At 43.8% G+C, this 16,863-nt stretch overlaps 1 protein-coding gene across 1 annotated transcript; it reads right to left on the bottom strand.

The window, feature by feature from the left end:
* Nucleotides 1-2,919: 2,919 nt before the first annotated feature.
* LOC109312824 (T-box-containing protein TBX6L) lies at nt 2,920-16,854 on the bottom strand. Its single transcript, XM_019539134.1, has 9 exons — nt 16,530-16,854; nt 12,012-12,156; nt 10,782-10,884; nt 10,021-10,185; nt 9,336-9,482; nt 8,361-8,431; nt 7,464-7,555; nt 5,871-6,066; nt 2,920-4,805 (listed from the first exon to the last, which is right to left on the bottom strand). The coding sequence occupies exons 1-9, from the start codon at nt 16,543-16,545 to the stop codon at nt 4,379-4,381; spliced, it is 1,362 nt and encodes a 453-aa protein (XP_019394679.1). The 5' UTR covers nt 16,546-16,854; the 3' UTR covers nt 2,920-4,378.
* Between the last annotated feature and the right edge of the window lie 9 nt (nt 16,855-16,863).

The raw sequence follows: 16,863 nt of genomic DNA, 5'->3' as shown, positions 1-16,863 counted from the left end.
CCCTGCAGGACCGGACCAGTGCAGAATAATCCTCCTTGGAGGTGAATCCCATCCCCCATCCTTTGTAGGCCTTTCTTTTTAGCCTCAGGAGGTCTGCTAGGTCCCTGGAGAGCCAGGGGGCTGCTGTGCCCTCTTGCTGCCTTTCCTCCAGGATGGAATAGATTTAGCTTTGCACTGAGAATCGCTCCCTTGAGGAGCAACCACTCTTCTTGAACTCCCCTCTCCCTGGGGTCACGGTCCCTTAGGGCCTCACTGTCAAGCTTCCTGAGCTCGTCACAGTCTCTCAGCATTCTAGGATGCTTTGCACCTCCTCCACAAATTTCTCCTTGCAGGGTGGCTATGCTCGCTTTGGCCTACGCTGTCTGCTCCAGGGAGGCAAGCTCTGGCACCCCCTGGCCTGGGCCCCTGCAGGCATGTAACTACATTTCCAGAATCAAAAGTGTGTTCGCTCACTTTTTGGTTCAATCTATGCAGCTTAGATTAACCTGCAAAGATTGAATCGATTCAGCCTGGGACTTTTTGACTGTCTGCACTTAGCCAAGATGACAGACTCCCTTTGTTCCACAACCACTGCGACCTCTAGAAGCTGCTGGAAAGCCACCTTCCCTCCAGGTGTGATGGGTTAGCCAGTGAGGCTACCTGGATGATGTCATGCCTCCAGCTGGCATCAGCCTGACTTATTGGCTGGGTGTTTATCCAGCTCCTCCAGCTCAGGCAAGCTTTTCTTAAACTCAGGAGTTTTGGGTCCTTCTGTAGATTTTTATCTACTGTTGCTGCAAACACAAAAGGGAATATAGCACAGGCTTGAGGGGCATATGCATGTAAAGGAGGTCCTGTCCCTCAGGCTTTTTTTAATGGGTTGAGGGATTCATGGACAATTATTTTAATTGTGAACACTACCCTCTGCAAACAGGCTCTCTCTGAAGCTGCCTCAGCATACGTCTTTGGCTGCATCATCTGTGCTGAGCCTGTAATTACCCAGGACCACAGGTCTGCTTGCAGTAACTGCAATGCTGACTAGGCTGCTTTAAAAAACACCAGGGGAAATCAGTGCAAACCCATGATTTTTATTTCAAACTTGAAATGCAAACCCTGTTCCTAATGCACGTTCCCCCTCCCACCCCCACCAGTGCCTTATGGGAAACAAGCAAAAAACATTGAAAGAATACACACAATTCCTCAAGGAGTTAATACAGGGGATTCTGAGTCACATCCAGGGATGCAAGAAGATAACAGTGGGATCATCAACATCATATGGATAAAACAAAATTCTGTTTGAGGACATGTCATCCAGTACCTGTCCCCAGGTAAGATGATTAAACTGGAACCACTGGTGTGTTTGAAACAGAAACACAGAAAACATACTCATAATTGTACTTTGGTAGTGCTAATGACCTGCCTTCCATAGGTCTCCTTGTCTTTTTATTAAAGCTTTACAACACAATGTCTTACAGACACAGGAAACAGCAGTTCAGTTGAGATAATATAGATTTTCAAAATACCAAAGCCAAACAGAAGCAAGCCAGTGAAAACGCCACGGACAGGAGAAAGAACAGAGTGTGACGTGCACACCAGCTTAATAAAATAACAAAGCTGTACAGCTTTTAACCATAAAGAGCAGCAAGAAAACAAATGTAATACTCTACTAAGTGGAGCTAGTTTGATTCACTAAAGACAACTATATATAGCCCTGTAACATAGAAGACAACTAAGAATAAAGGACTCTTCCTCAGCATGATGTTGGGTTTCTGGAGGGTCTGTTAGTCCGGTCGGACTAAACAGCTACAACAACTCATCATCCATGGTGGCAGTCCTTATGGGACTAGTTTTTCAGAATGGAAAGCCATCATGCCCATATTTCTAAAGAGCCCCAGATCGCTTTCTAACAGGGCTGCCTAGTTCTTTGTCATGAACCATTCTGACTACCTCAGTGGTTTTTATTTTCCAAGTGTTTACAGCATAATCCCCATGGCACCCTGACAGGACGATATCATCCATGTCCTAGATGGCAAAACAGAGACACAGAGGTAAAATGAGCAGTCTTAGGCTGCAAAGAGAAGAGGATTGCTTTCCATGGCTTTTCTAGGTCATCTTGTGAGTCTTTTCCTAAAGGTGGGCATTACGGTATCAGTGCAAGAGAGATCAAGAGGGGAATCTTCTAGAACTGACATGCTATTGGGTTTCTTCCAGACGATTTTCAAAGGTCTGTAGCCATTTTACTCATTTAAGAAGCCTGACGCCTCAGAAGATGCTTGCTAGAGGTTTCTGCTCATCAGTTATTCTACCCCAACTAAGACAGTCTTTGGCATCTGGCTCTACCTTCCCGTGTGCTGGTGTCTGGACTAGGACAGAGAGGGATGTTTTGATGTACGGAGTCCTTTTTTGTCTAGGCTATGCCCTTTTTTAATGAGCCACTTGCCCTAGCATTGATGTGGTACAGAGCTGGTATGCACCCTTATTTTACCCAAAGATGGGTCTAACCTGTGTGCCGCAGCAAAGTTAAGCCCCTGTTTCTGCCGCTGCTGCATAACTCGAATGTCCTTGGTTTGACTGACGAAGCACTCGCACTCGCACCGCGCAACCTGCTTCGGGTGCAGAAGTGATTAGCGAGGTTCTGATCACACAAGAACATCACCTAGCGCTACAATGCAATGATACAAACCAGCAGTAAGTTGTAAGTAGTAGGTCATTTCAAAGTTATTTTAAGAGCAACAATAACCACAATCTCTGACACCCTGACACAATGACACACCCATGCCACCATATTTGTGCCTCAAAGGAATATACCCAGTCTTGAGAGAGAAAGACATCCACACACCCAACACCCTGGTTTCACACCCCACACACGTTCCACACACAAAACACATTCGCTTAAGGACATCTTTGTACTCATTGCAAATGACACGCCCCAGCTGACTGTTACATATCAAACCGCAGTTTATTTAAAGTGTTACAAGAAATCATTCTTAAATAAGGTCTAAGATCATGTTTATAACCACAGGAGAAACAGAGGGTTTTTCCCAAGGAGGACTCCACTCCAGCGGCAATTGCGAGGAAAACAAAATTAGAGTGAAATGAGAGGATGTGCTTTCCAAAATGATGGGCGGTTTGGAAAAGGACCACAAAGGTGGAGCGGAGAGGAAGCTACCCTCCTGCCCATCTGTATTGCATTATGTTCCTAGCGAGGCTCCAAAGCAGGAGCAGAAACATGCCACTGGCCTGTCTCGCAGCTCCTGCAGAGCACTATGGAAGTGACACCTCACTCATCAGGCAGTATTTCAACAGGAATGTTTGTTTAAAGCAAGCGTCTAGTGAGAAATACCAACTTGGCCAAAGCCTGTGCACCAACAGGACTGTTGCATGAGCTGCTGGGAGCAGGACAATAAAACCAACTAGACAGGTCACTTCACTGAGGCTGTGGAAGAGGCAGAGGTAGAACAACTGAGGGTCTCAGTGCAAACAAGAGGTCAGAGAGAGTGTGAACACTGCTGCTCAACAAGGGGAACTCCACGAATCCCAGCATCCTCCAATCCTCCTAGGTCACATGGCAAACAACCAGAGGAACAGCAACTCAGTGCAGGTACATGTGGAGTGACAGGGCTGAACTGAGAGGGTATAAATGGGCAGGCTGGGCAGTCAGAGCACACAGAGACAAACAGAAACTTGTAGTTGTGTCATTTGTTTGGGATTAACTTCCCACTATCCACATGATCTGTACAACTCTGCTCCAAGCATGCATACATTACTCTATCTTTTACCATTATATGCCTTATAGGCAAAGGACCAGGAGGATAGCTGCACTTTTTGTCTACACTAAGAGAGGAAGCTACTCCAGGAACACTGAAATGGCTAATTATCTCTCACTTGTCCATGTAACGATGTCTCCTTCAAACAGCCACTCTGCGCATGGCTCTGCTGTTTTGTTGTGAGCATCTGTGGTGCATGCTGAGACTCCTTAAGCGCCTTGCATGCTCCCAGGACTGGGTTCTTTGAGTAAATGTTAAATGTAACAACATGCAAGAATCATGGGATAAAGTTGGGAAATCAGCTGAACCACTGCATTTGCAATGCTTGCAATTATCTATCCACAATTGGGACAAAGCACCAAAGAATGCACTGGTTCAGTCAGATCTTAAAGTAAAGATATGGCCCCCAGGAGATGCAATGAGCACTTGTAAAACGCACAGGATGGTTGTTGCATGAGGCACAAGGAGCTGCACTGATGTTTCAAAATTATGGTGCCCCAATCTATGCACTATTGCAACACCCTCTTGCCTAGTGTAGGCAAGGCCACAAGGTGGCAACCCCAGAGCATATTTTAAAGTGGATTTTGTTACAATGTTCTCTGAGTTCTTTAATTTGAAAGAGTCCTCCCCCATCACCAGCAGGCATAGGGGAACAGAGGGTACTGGCTCCAGTCTGCCATGCTCCCATGAGCATGCCCTGAAGCCCCTTGAGCATTATAATCTGTGGAAAAGGGAGAGTAGCTCATTGCCCTGTACTGGCTGTGGGAAGGGACCATCCACTGGCCTAGGCCTTGCTCAGTGCCATATGGATTGTACACTGGACCTCGGGCCCCTGGCTTCCCAGCAGAGTCTACAGCCATGTTAACCACCCCGGTGTAGTCTTGAGGAGGAGGCAGAGGTGGGGGTAGTGCAGGCAGGTTGGTGAAACCTTCTGACAGCTGTTTAGAATCATGGTCCGGCACCGTGGCTATGTCCAAAGGGTGGGATCTGGCCCGAAACTCATTCAAGGTGGCGACGTTGCGCGCGGGAGCCTGCTGCGTGTCCCCCGTGTCATGGAACCTGGGCCCAGAGGGGGGAAGGGAAGAATGAGTCAAACCCACGCCAGCATAAATACTCTGAATTAACCTACATGGGATGTGGTTCAAAACTTCACCCAGGAGAGCGTGGGCAGGCTATGGACATGGGGCACAATCACTTCCCCATGCAATTTTAAACATCAATTTTCCTTCTCAAAACAATGTGCTTATCAAGGTAATCCGTCTCCACATCTGAACTCTGGCAGCTCTGCCTCCCTCCCTATGCCCATCTAGAGCTCATCTGTATGGGAAAATTGAGAGCTCAATTAATCCAGTGTGAATGTACAGCACATTAGCAGTCTGCGCTCACCTCCCATGTGAACATAAGTAGTGTGTAGCAAGTATGAAAATGGAATAAGCTACCTTATGCTGAGTGTGCAGGAAGAATATGCACCTGGGGTTCATGCAGAGTAGTTAGCATGTTGTGATTTCACACCTGAGCTTACTCTACACTACCTTTGCCATCTAGACAAGCCCTTAAGAAAGTCTTAACTGTACATTTAACCTGGATTTTAGCCAAGCCCCCTAATATTCACCCAGAGAAAAAGCCTCTGACCTACATTTGCAGGTGCTTTCCTATCTTTCTGAGCTGGGTAACAGAAGCGGCTGGGCTCTACTTTAAATTGGGTTGGAACCTGTCTCTTTTGCAGTGAGGACACAGAGGGAAAAACATCACATGAGCAGTAAGAGCCCCTGAATGCCCTCTCCTCACTGTGACAGACAAGTTCACCCATGAATGCCACAGCTGACTAGGAAAGAATTCTGAAACATTTCAGGGCAAAGAAACAAGGACAATGCCCTCAGACACATTGGACTAGTGGGGAAACAATGAGAAAAAGTTTCTCACACTCACGTTTGGTTACCTGAAGTGCAATCCCCCATGTTAAGTGCAGTGGAGCTATCCCTTACTCAATTCATGCTGCTTCCTCTCTAACAGAAAATACCGGGTCACCCTTATAAGAAAAACCCCGTAAGAAATTGAAAAAAATGCCAGTCCTGGATCTGGACCATATGTACTGTGGGTATACAGCGGGGAAGTGGGACTCACCTGTATGTCTGGTAGGTGGAAGGAGTTGGCACTTGCTGCTCTCTAGCAGTTGCTTCTCTTTGGTCTGCTGGTGCTGGTGACACTGCAGGGATGGCTTGGCTGCCGTTCTGCTCCGAGACCCAGAAGGGGTATCCACCACTAACCGGGATGGGATTCCGCTCCTCTTTCACCTCCACGTTCTCATCCTTCACAAAATCTGACTCACAACAGGGAAAGGAGAGGGAATAAGAGGGGAGCAGGGAGAAACCAGGGCTCAGAAACAGTTTGTTTGCAGTTGGATTCAGTCCAAAAACACACTGCCTCCCAGTCACAGGGTCTCACAGCCAGTACTGCAGGCCAGAGTGATAAGGAGTTTGCAAATAATCAGAAATGTCAGCTAATTACCAGGCATCTGCCAGTGCTCCTGAAACAAAGGCTGAGTATTTTTCTAATCTCTCTCTCATTCTTGGACACAACACACAAGAATGTGTGCGCCCTGAAGAAGTTGGCAGGCTGCACACTAGGGATTCAGCGAGGAATTAGAGATGGAAAGACCCATCAGATTACAGGCTCTCATAAACGGTTGCTGGTCACATGGCATTGGCTTATCCTTCTCTCTCAACTGCACTAACTGCAGATCAAATAACTATTTGACAATTAACTGAAGGACTGTACAAGCCATGCCCCCTAAATGGGAGGCAAAGTACCTGCCATACAATCTGGCAAACATGGCCCATACTATGAAATGTTAAGTATCCCCATCTCAGCTTACTATGTCCAGCTCCCTGCCACTGTTGGGTTCTTCCCTACAACACATTTTCAAGTTGATTGCTCAATCTAGCTGTCTGGCTCAAGACTCTCCTACAGTTTAATGGAGTGGAGGGGTAGTTATAGGAAGAGCAGTTATGGTGTGTTACATATATATTCTGGAATTGCATGTCCAAATAGCAGACTATGTGTGAGCAGAAGGGCAAAAATCTGAGTAAGGATTCCCACTGCTGTGTGATGGCATGGAGGAAAGTTCAGGTGCACCAGGTCTTTTGCATGCGAGGACCCTGCTTTCTTGTTTCACGTTCCTTGTTCCCATATAACTGTAGATAGCCTACCTCTTGTAGTTCCAGATGCCTAGACCAGCTGTGAACCCCTCTCCCTAACATAGATCAGGGTATGCTCCTGCTCTTTCCCTTGTCAGCAGGGAAAAAGATCCCCAAGATCTGCTCACACACTTGCAGCTACTAAACATCTGATTTGGAAACTGCTCTGCAAGTTCTTTTGCCTTTCTTGCCTCTGCCATATACTCGTCTTTCCCTTCCCCTCCATCTTTCTTATTTGGCTTTGCCTTGTCCCTTGATGGCAGGACCCTGATCCATACATCCACTTGATGCAGACTTCTTCAGGCTGTGCACCCAGCTCCTCTTGTGAATTATGGAGTGAGAGTTAGCATTCTACTTCCTTCCTACTAAAAACCGACTTGCACGGTATCCTCCAAAATCCCTGCCCTCAGTGCTGATGAATGCAACTCTGTGCAGACAGGAGCTTTAGCAGACCCAAGTCACTGTCTTTTCCTCCCCTTAGCATGATCCCTGTTGGCAAATCTGTTGCTGACAATATTACCCGGTTCCTCAGCACCAGACTCTGTTTCTTCTGGGAGCTTCCTCTTCTGACCTTTGGCTGGGCTAGGTTTTTGGCCTTTTGCTCGCCCTTCCCTATGAAAAGAACAACATATGAAAGCAGGTTTATAAAGCCTTCCTATGTAGCTACCTGTAATGGGAACTCCAGAGCAGAAACAAGATCCTGGTGTGTCAAAGAAGCAGGAAGACCAAATATCTAATAACTTCTGCAGAGAGAGGGGTTGAGCTTAGGATCTCCAGTGTTTTAGAAACCACATTTTTGCCGTCCAAGAACCAACCCAGAGCAATCGGCTTCTTCGAACTATGTTTGTTCAAATGTTCAGACTGTAGTTAGTCATGCTGACTGCAACTACAGAGTGGCAGTCAGGAAGAAAGACTGAATCACCCCTTCCCTACTGTGGAGTTTTTACTTGGGCTTTGCACAAAACACACAATCACACTGGAAAGCCTCAGCACTGAGAGTTTGCACAGTCATTTATGAAAATGGAGTGCTATCTTATACATACAAGAAAGTCTGCTGAGCTTTTCTTTAAGAAGGGATGATTGTTTCTGAGGGAACGTGGGGCCTATTTCACCCCCAAACAGTCCTATTATTGGAAAACATCAATATGAAGCTTTCAAAAGTTTGTTTAAATGGAAATCACTTTTGACCCAATGACAAAAAAGGAGTCACTTTTCCAGACAAAAAATGACTAAAAAAAGCCTGCAAGTATTTTCAGTGACATCTAACCTCCTGGTTGTGTGGGTGGGGGAAGTACCCCCACACCAAGGGCGTGGTGATGAAGGAGCACCCGGATGCTGGATGTTAGAATTAACCTGGCAACCAGGAGTGGCAGTGATCTAGTGCAGGCTCACTATATCCTCATGAGACCACAGTTACCTTCGAGTGTTCTTCCCGTGTTCCCGGAAACCTTTAGCAAAAGGGTTGTTGTCAATTTTGAGTTTTGTGATCTTAAAAAAAAGAAATTAGATTCAGTAGTAGAAAGAATAGTTGTCTTGGCTGCCAGGGCCAGGTCTGTATTGCTCTGAAGCAAGATTCCCAACCCCAGTACTGATACAGATGCTCTCTCTATATATTATGGTCCATTTTTGGTAGTTATATGGCCCCAATCTTCACAGGATCTTATTGCCTGATTGTCTTTAAGGTATTTATCCCACAAGACACCTTTTTTAGGTGGGGAACTGAGGCAGTGGAAAGCTAAGCGACTTGCTCAAGGCCACATACAAAGTCTATGAACCAGCAGGGATTTCAAACCAATGCCCCTCACTACTGGATGATTTTCCCTCTCAAATTTAAAAGATCAAATTTAAGCAGCAATACAGATCTGACTTTAAGCCATCTAATAACAAACGCAGTTATAGCTGGCATTGTCACCAACACCCCCCATGCTTACAAGGTACTGAACATCAAGGTTGCATACCTGTGCAATATGGATTGCTGAAGGAATTACTCCTCCATCTCCAGCTCAGAGAGACTCTTCTATGGAATGGGTCACAGATGGGGGCAGGGGCAAGAGACAAGAACTACTAGTGTTATCTCAAATATGGGTATAGAGAAAGTCATGAGTGTTACCCTCAGAAGACAGGAAAAGGGGGAAGGATATTTGTATTGCCCATAAAAATGAGGGAGGAGGGATTCAGATACTGTCTGCATAGGAGAAAGAATACCTGTCCCATCCTCATAGGTGAGTTAGAGGGAAGGGGCATTGCCACATTATTTGCAGAAGCAGGGGAGGAAAGACTCCTTTTGTTGTCCATATAGGCAGTGGAAGACCTTTCTCCCTGGGGGCAGCGTCGAGTGTACATGCTTGGTATTTACCCAGGTGCAGAGGGCTAGTGCTTATACACACCGTACCTTCTCATTTTGGTAGGCAGTAACAGAGGTGAAGACAGTCTCAGGGAAGCTGAACACCTGGAAGATGCTCCAGCGGACACTGAACAGGTCATCTGCCTGTACTATGTGGAAGCGCGGCTTGTAACGGTGCATGGAGTGAAGGATGATCTGGTGGAGAAGGAAACAGGAGACTTCCAATTGCAGCACCACTTAGCCAGCTTGCTGTTGGCATAGTTTGTACTTCCCAACCCAGGTCTCAAATTAAAACTTTACCTTTGTGATTACCCCAGCTCTATTCAGCTCCATAAAATAGGCATTTTCTGTTTAAAATGGGTACAAGGGTAGTATTGGACAAGTGTCCCATTTACCAGCTGTAGGATCAGAGGAATAAACCCAGTGGCCCAGCAGTGGGTATAAAACAATGGAGAAGGAAAACACATTGCAGCCCCTTCTCTGACTAGACAGCTAACATATCCCGAGAGTCAGTGCATGAGTTATCAAGAGCCACCAAACCCATGGGTGCAGTGTACATGGATACCATGACACTTTCAACACGCAGAGATGCTGTTCTTGCATAGGTAGTAGAAGAATTTTAACTAACTCATTTAAATGCTCATTAAACAAACATTTTTGGTTGAACTTCCATTAAGAAGCAAATCCTTCCTTCCAGGAGTTCCAGTGAACAAAAAGCTCAGTTACAACTCACGTGTCCATGTTGATCCAGGGTGTTGTTGGTGAGTTTCAGCTTTTGGAAGGAGACAGGTTCTTTCATCCAGTGGCTGCCAGGAGCTGGAGAATCTGGATGGACATATGTACGGCAGGGAAGCTGTGGCTCTGCTTTTCCAGCGACTTCCCACTGATCTTTATTCCACTGGAAAAGGAAACATAGGAAATCCCACAGTTTAGTAGCCCCGCTCTCACAGTATCAAAGTAACAATGACCAGTACCTTTGCTTCTTTACTTAACGCAGTGGGGATGTCTGACATGACAGAGTGTGGGCTATGTCTGACTGATGATATGAAGGTACTATGTCATGTTCTTATGTTAGTTTCCATGATCAGCCCCCTATTTGCTTGCCCTCTCTACTAGTTTGGGGGCATTTTATAAACATTAACTGAGTCAAGTCTCCATATTTACTATGTCAATGATTTAAAACATACTTGTGCACTTTACAAATTAAAGGATGTTATTCTTCCAGCTGCCAGCTCTGCAATAATGGTGACTGGGGACTGATTCAAAGAATGTTATGAAACCTCCAGAAGACACCTAATTCTGGTTGGTCACCAACTAGCACCTGAAACATAAGTATTCACACTATGTAGAGGGCCAGCACTTATATCCTATATAAGATCTAAGATAACTTAAATGGTGACTGGGTGTTTTACTGGATCCCTGCATACAGGTGAATTTCATCAACTGGAACAAGCAAGAGGACAGAATGACCCTTCTCCCCCTCAAATTATTTACCTTGTATCTGAAGTTGTCCATTGGCACGAAATCCACCAGCATGAGGTATTTAGCATAAGGGATCAAGCCAGAGACTTTGATTTTGCACTGTGGAAACATTCGTCTGAAGAAGAAATAAAATATATATTACAAAGGTCTTGTTCTTTTTTAATAGGCTAGTCAGGCATTTGATCTTGTTTGTGGTCTGTCAGGCAAAGTGCTCTTGGGATCATAGTGCAGATCAGCCACTGACATTTTTATTAACCTATTATCTAGCCCTACTCAAAGTCACTAGTGGCTTGCCTTTTCTAGCACTCCTACTGTTGCTATTCCTAATGTGCAAAAATGGAAATTTTAAAGAAAATTTAAGTGTAGACAACGTTCAGGGCTTTCACTGTGTCTTGCCCAGTTGTAGCCCTCCAGGGAAACTGATTTTTTTGTGTAGGTGGCACCCATCTGAGAATCTGTCTAGCTCTCCCCTCCCCTCCTCTCTCTGGAAACTCTCCACAACTGCTGTGACTCCTCACAACACTGTTAGAGGTCACTGATTTCCCTTCCTTTCTTATGAGGACTGGTTCAGCAGCTCTCCTTACTCACAGAAGATCCCTTTATTAGGTCTCAAAAGGTCTGGCACCCTCTCTTCTTGGCTTTATCTTGCACAATATATTAAAGTTCCATATCCTCCAGCTATTTGTTCCAGAATGCATCATGCTCCTCAAGGCATGAAATAGTTAAATTTAAGAGCAGCATGGGTCCGGTCTCTTCTTTGACTTGCATCATCCTTTGCACAGTCCATCCGAAGTGTCCAGCTCCAAAGCTGGACGCCAGAAACTTCCCAAATGTTTCATCTACCATGACCTGGAGCACCTTCATGCCTATACATTCAAATTATTTGCCTATGATGCAGCAGCCATGTTTGCTTGTGAGGCAAATGGGATCTAGGATTCAATCTTTGTGTGGCAACCACAGAACAGTGGAGGCCACTGACACTGTTTGATGCAGGAGCTATAGCATGGGATGGATTTTTCAGTGTATAAGTCACCAAGTAACCTGGGTGACATTCCCACTTCAGAGCTAAAAGACCTCTAGATTCTTTGATGCTGCTGTTGTTCTGCAAGAGGAAGGAAAAACAGAATCTGGGGCTTAAAAACTAGCTTGAAAGTCACCTTTCCAAAAGTGATGTACTGGGTGGGAATGGTCTGCATGCAGCCTGCACAAACGTTGTGTGCACAGATTTCTGGCCATCCTTACCTGCCAGACTTAGTGATGATCATTTCGGTTCCTATCTGGTGAAACTGCATCCAGAGGTCCATGTCCTCTAGGGTAACAACAATGGAGCTCTGAGGGTAAGACTCCAAGTTGGAGGAAGGCAGGATATCACACTGAGTTTTCACATCTAGCAGGGAAAGTAAAAAGAAAACAGTTCAGTTATGAGGAAGTCAATGCCAAAATGCTTCAGACAGAGCTTTCAAACTTGATGTCAGTGCCTGTTCATCTGAACGTCTGTGCTTGGAAATGGCCAGTTGCAATGTTTCAGGACCTGCTGTAAGACTTGTCCAGTGTATACAGATCATCACTCCTCCTTGTGGCCGGCCTCAGTATTGGTCACTCCACAATTCTCCCATAATTAACAGAGCTCAAAGAATGTAAGCTTGTGTTGAAGATCCCCCTGACGTGTGTGTGTGTGTGTGTGTGTGTGTGTGTAGGTGGGGGGCTCTGTGTGTATACATGATCACAACTGAGATACACTGAAAGAAATTACAGCACCTACAGATTATTTCAGTTAGGTTATCTTAGTAAACAGAAAAGTCTGTTCCAGATACTTTTCAAGGCAAATATCCTCCTTAGTTGAGATTTTAGCTTGTGCACCATGCCATGGCTAGCTTACTTATTTTATTCTATTCAGTGTTCAAATGGAGATCAACAAAGCAGGACATTTCGCTGTTACAAGGCATCCTTATCTAAACACAGTCACATAAAGTGTTTTAATTTGAAACAGTCACATAAAGTGTTTTAATTTAAAAGGAAAGGGAATGTTCATTATGACAGGGTCAAAGCAATCAAATAGGCTGGGGCAGATGGATCACTGAGCAATTCCCTTTGGAAACTATATGTATAGCTCTCCAGGCCTAGCAATATCTATCTGAACAGATGGCGCTCCTGTGAGATACTGGAGAGCAAGTCACTTCACTATTCTGTGCCTTAGTTTCCCCATCTGTGGCATGGAGATAACAATACTAACTTCCTTGGCAAAGATCTCTAAAATCTCTGGATGATGCATGTTATAGAAGACCGTAGTACAATTACTACAACACAGAGGGAGCGTCTACACATTCATTAATGTGCTATAATTATGGCACATTAAGTTTAGTACCTATAATAACAGGTACTAACTTAATGCACCATAATCAGTGTTACTGAGCGTTAGAACATTAGAATGGTTTTTGCCAGCCGCGCTAATGTGCAGTAAGTAGAATTAGTCTTCTGTGCATTAAGCGCCTCATGTAGATGCGCCCAAACTGACCAAAATTATACCTCAAACTCAAAACCAAAAGGCCAGTGCTGCTCTTCTCTCTACTATGTGATCCCATTGATGTGCATGGCAAAATCCTGCTGATTTCAGCTGGATCTGGTTTTGACTCATGTTCTTATTAGTCAAAGTTTTGAAGAAAATAACTCTTTGATTGAAATATTCAGAACTGCAGTGGTGTCATCAGTGTAACAAAAGCAGGTCCATTTTTAAGACAATGATACATTATCAGCCATGCATAGCCACTTATTTTAATAGGGGATTGCCTCTTAGCCTGCACCCATTCTTATATAGACACAAGGGAATTTGTCACTTCATTACAGCTTCCTTGGTCAACATCTTTAAGCAAATACACACGAAAAGTAACCAATTATTTCCACTGAAAGAAGGCCCATCCAGAAGGATATGTTTTCTGACTTTGGATGCAGGCAGTTTTTAAACATGATGTTATCAGTTTGCAAAGCTATCTAGGTATTTAAAAAAAATGGTATTTAAAAAAAGACTTACCACCCCTAGACTTGGTTGCTTTGATCCAACATTAATAAACTGGCTAAGAAGTGACACCTAGTTTGCTCCCTAAGATTAGCCTGTTAACATCTTCTTACTAAAGCTTCCCTCATATCCTCTAGCAGAGACATGAAAGCTGCAATGAGATTGTGCATTTTGTAGTTCACTGCAGACCACATATCAAAAGAAGTTACAACAGAATTGGGTTGATTTTCAGCAGGAGACAGTCCAGTCACAAATACATGCAAACAGATTTTGATTGAATAGATAGATACTCATCTTTTACTCCAAACCTATTTTACAATTAAACCTTTTGGTAAACAAATTCCAAGACTGTTAAATGAAACAATCAACCCAACTTTGAGGCCTTTACAAAGGCAACACTATTGGTGAAGTCGATGAAAATTAAATTCACAGTAATTTTGCTTGAAAAAAAAATCAAACAAACACAGATCTCATAATCTGGTTGTATAAGAATAAAACCACAGTGTACTATATGACTAAGACACTACAGGAGACAGAAACGGCAGTGAACATAATCAATGTAAGGGCAAGGTACATCAAAGATTTTCAAAAATATTTAAGGATTTTGGTGCCTTAGTTTTTGAGTGCCCAGGATGACACTTTAAAGAATATTTAGAGAGAGAGTGATCATTGCATGGATGTGATTCTGAACCAAGCCAGGGGCTAAGTCCTGCACACAGCTGGGAATTTGAACAATAATGTGGAAAGGTTTGTGATATGCTCTTCAGATACCGAAAAAGGCGAGCAAAAGCTCTGCGGGTAGCAAACTGTTCAGAACTTTAAAATAAAACTTTATAAAACTTTTGGATGCATTATTTTATGTTATTTAATGAGGTATTTCCACTGTGATGTTCACTGGAATTTTTGCCCTCCTCTACCCCAGTTTCCACTAAGGTTTATGTCTTCTTGTTTTTAAGTTAAGCTCTGGAAATCTAATGTGGTTTTAGGGGTTATATTAACAGAATTATTTTTTCCCTGGAATCTTGGGCCCAAACTATTTTAGAAGGTATTGATACTGTTAACAGGAAGCAGTGATTATAATGCATGCTTTTCTCTGTGTCAATGTATGGTCAAACACAATGAGACTCCTGTGCTTGAAGCAGGGCACGGCTTGGCTCTGTTCTTTGCTGTACTGTATACTTGTTACATGGATGCTGGCAAGTCACTAACCTTGTTTGTACCTCAGCGCCTCTGTCTGCAAGGTGTTGAGAACATTTTCCTATGCTAAGGGGCACATCATTCAGTGATGTTTATAAAGCACTTCGAGATCCTAGCACAAAAGGTTATGGAACAGCATTATAGAAAGCAAACCGGGCCTCTTTAAGGAATTGCTCTAACTCTTGCAGAAGTGCTGTGGTACTGAAACAAATATTGTCAATTTAGTTTTAAGGTTATATTAACAGAGTTCCTGTACAATATATAAAATAGGGTCTAGGCACCTTGAAAATATCCACTGGGACCCAGATAAAGTATTCCACTTTTATCAGAATCAGTTTCAATTACATTTGCTGCTGTTATACCCCCAGTGTAACAGCTTAAAGATAAAACCGTTTGGCTTCCAGGGACTGTTTGATGTCCCTGAAAAAGAAATACATTTCAACATATATAGCTATCTCAAAAAGGAATCTTGCCAAAAACTGCACAGGGTAGAGCCAAAAAAGGCCTCCAGCAAATAGCAAGTCTCCTGAAATTGCAGTTTGGCGCATTAAAGAAGGGAAAGTGAAAGGCTCAGTTACTGCTTGCCTAGTCCCATTTTGGGTTTGCTTCACAAGTACTATGATTTTGCTTCTCAAATCCAGTCATGCATTGCCAAAAAATGTTTTGATTTCCAATGTAGTGTGATACATATAATGACATGAAAAATAACAAGACTTGCCTAGACACAGTGATGTAAGATAGACTATGCTTTTCACTGTACTTCCTAAGCTTTTTAAGTTGAAGCCCCGCTCAGTGTGGCAAGGAATCACCATAACATTCCTTCCTTTCATGTTCAATTCGCTATCGTAAGTATTGCTTAAAAAACCCCAAAACAAAACAGTGGCAGCAATTAAAATCATCTTTGTCACTGTAAAGCTACTTGGCTTCTTAGGAATAAATCAGCAGTACATGGGTGACAAAGGGAAGCGGTAGGTAGTTAGCCATTTGAAACCTGTATGTGAAATTAACACAAAACTCTGTAAGTCATTTTAGTAGGACCAATGAACAAAAATAAGCAAATAAAAATCCCTGGTGATCAGTATGGGACATAAAATGATGTTCACAGGGTTGAAAACTTACCAAGATCATGGCATATGGTTCTTTTACTCTTGGAGGGAAGAGAATATACAGAGTCAAGCTAACCTCTGTATCATGGATCAGAAATGCCCTAAGTTCCTTAACAATGTATGCGCATTTTAGATTTCTATATGGCATTTCATCCCCAAGGAACCCATGGCACTTTGCAAACTGGATACTAGGGAATTAAAAGAAAAGCACCAAAGTAAACCTTTGCTTGTCTTACAGCAAGTGCCACAAGATGTCAAATGTTCACACAGAGCATCCACAGCTTCCATTTGTCTTCTCCCTCTCTAGGAAGATTTAATGCCCCCAGTAGTATCCACAAATGCTGATGACCTGTTGGTACACTGTTCCCTTTTTTAAACCTCAGTATACCCCTGGCACTATTTTAGGGTCTTCCCTACACATTGAGAAATGGAAAAGTCACCTACCAGATAAAGCTTGCATTTTTCCATGTACCGTTAAGTCATAGAAGTTGCGCAGGCAAGAGATCCACCAGAGCTCCTCTCTCTTGAAAACCAAAGTAGTCCAGTTCAAAAGCAAAAGTCTTGATTTCCCAAAGCAAGCAGGAGCCCTTCCTTCTGTGATCCAGTGTCAAGAGTGCCTGGAACTAAGGATGGGACTCCAAGCTTAGCTAGCCAAGGTGAGTTAGTTTTATGAAGGCTAATGAATAGGGAGGAGCTTCTCCCCAGGGCTGTCCCCTTGCAGTCCTTTGATGTCCAAAGGGACAAAGAGAGGAAGGATCTGCAGCAATGGCTGGGGCTA

The sequence above is a fragment of the Crocodylus porosus genome, unplaced genomic scaffold (genome assembly GCF_001723895.1).
Source record: "Crocodylus porosus isolate Cpor-Errol unplaced genomic scaffold, CroPor_comp1, whole genome shotgun sequence".
Taxonomy (NCBI): Eukaryota; Metazoa; Chordata; order Crocodylia; family Crocodylidae; genus Crocodylus; species Crocodylus porosus.
This window is presented reverse-complemented; position numbering and strand designations above follow the sequence as displayed.

Bases quoted from the DNA above. Each gene is read 5' to 3' on its own strand.
- LOC109312824 (XM_019539134.1), bottom strand. The intron at 7,556-8,360 runs GTAACTGTGGTC...TTCTTTTCATAG, and splicing joins CACGGGAAGAACACTCGAAG to GGAAGGGCGAGCAAAAGGCC. The intron at 4,806-5,870 runs GTGAGTCCCACT...CTCTGGGCCCAG, and splicing joins TCCACCTACCAGACATACAG to GTTCCATGACACGGGGGACA.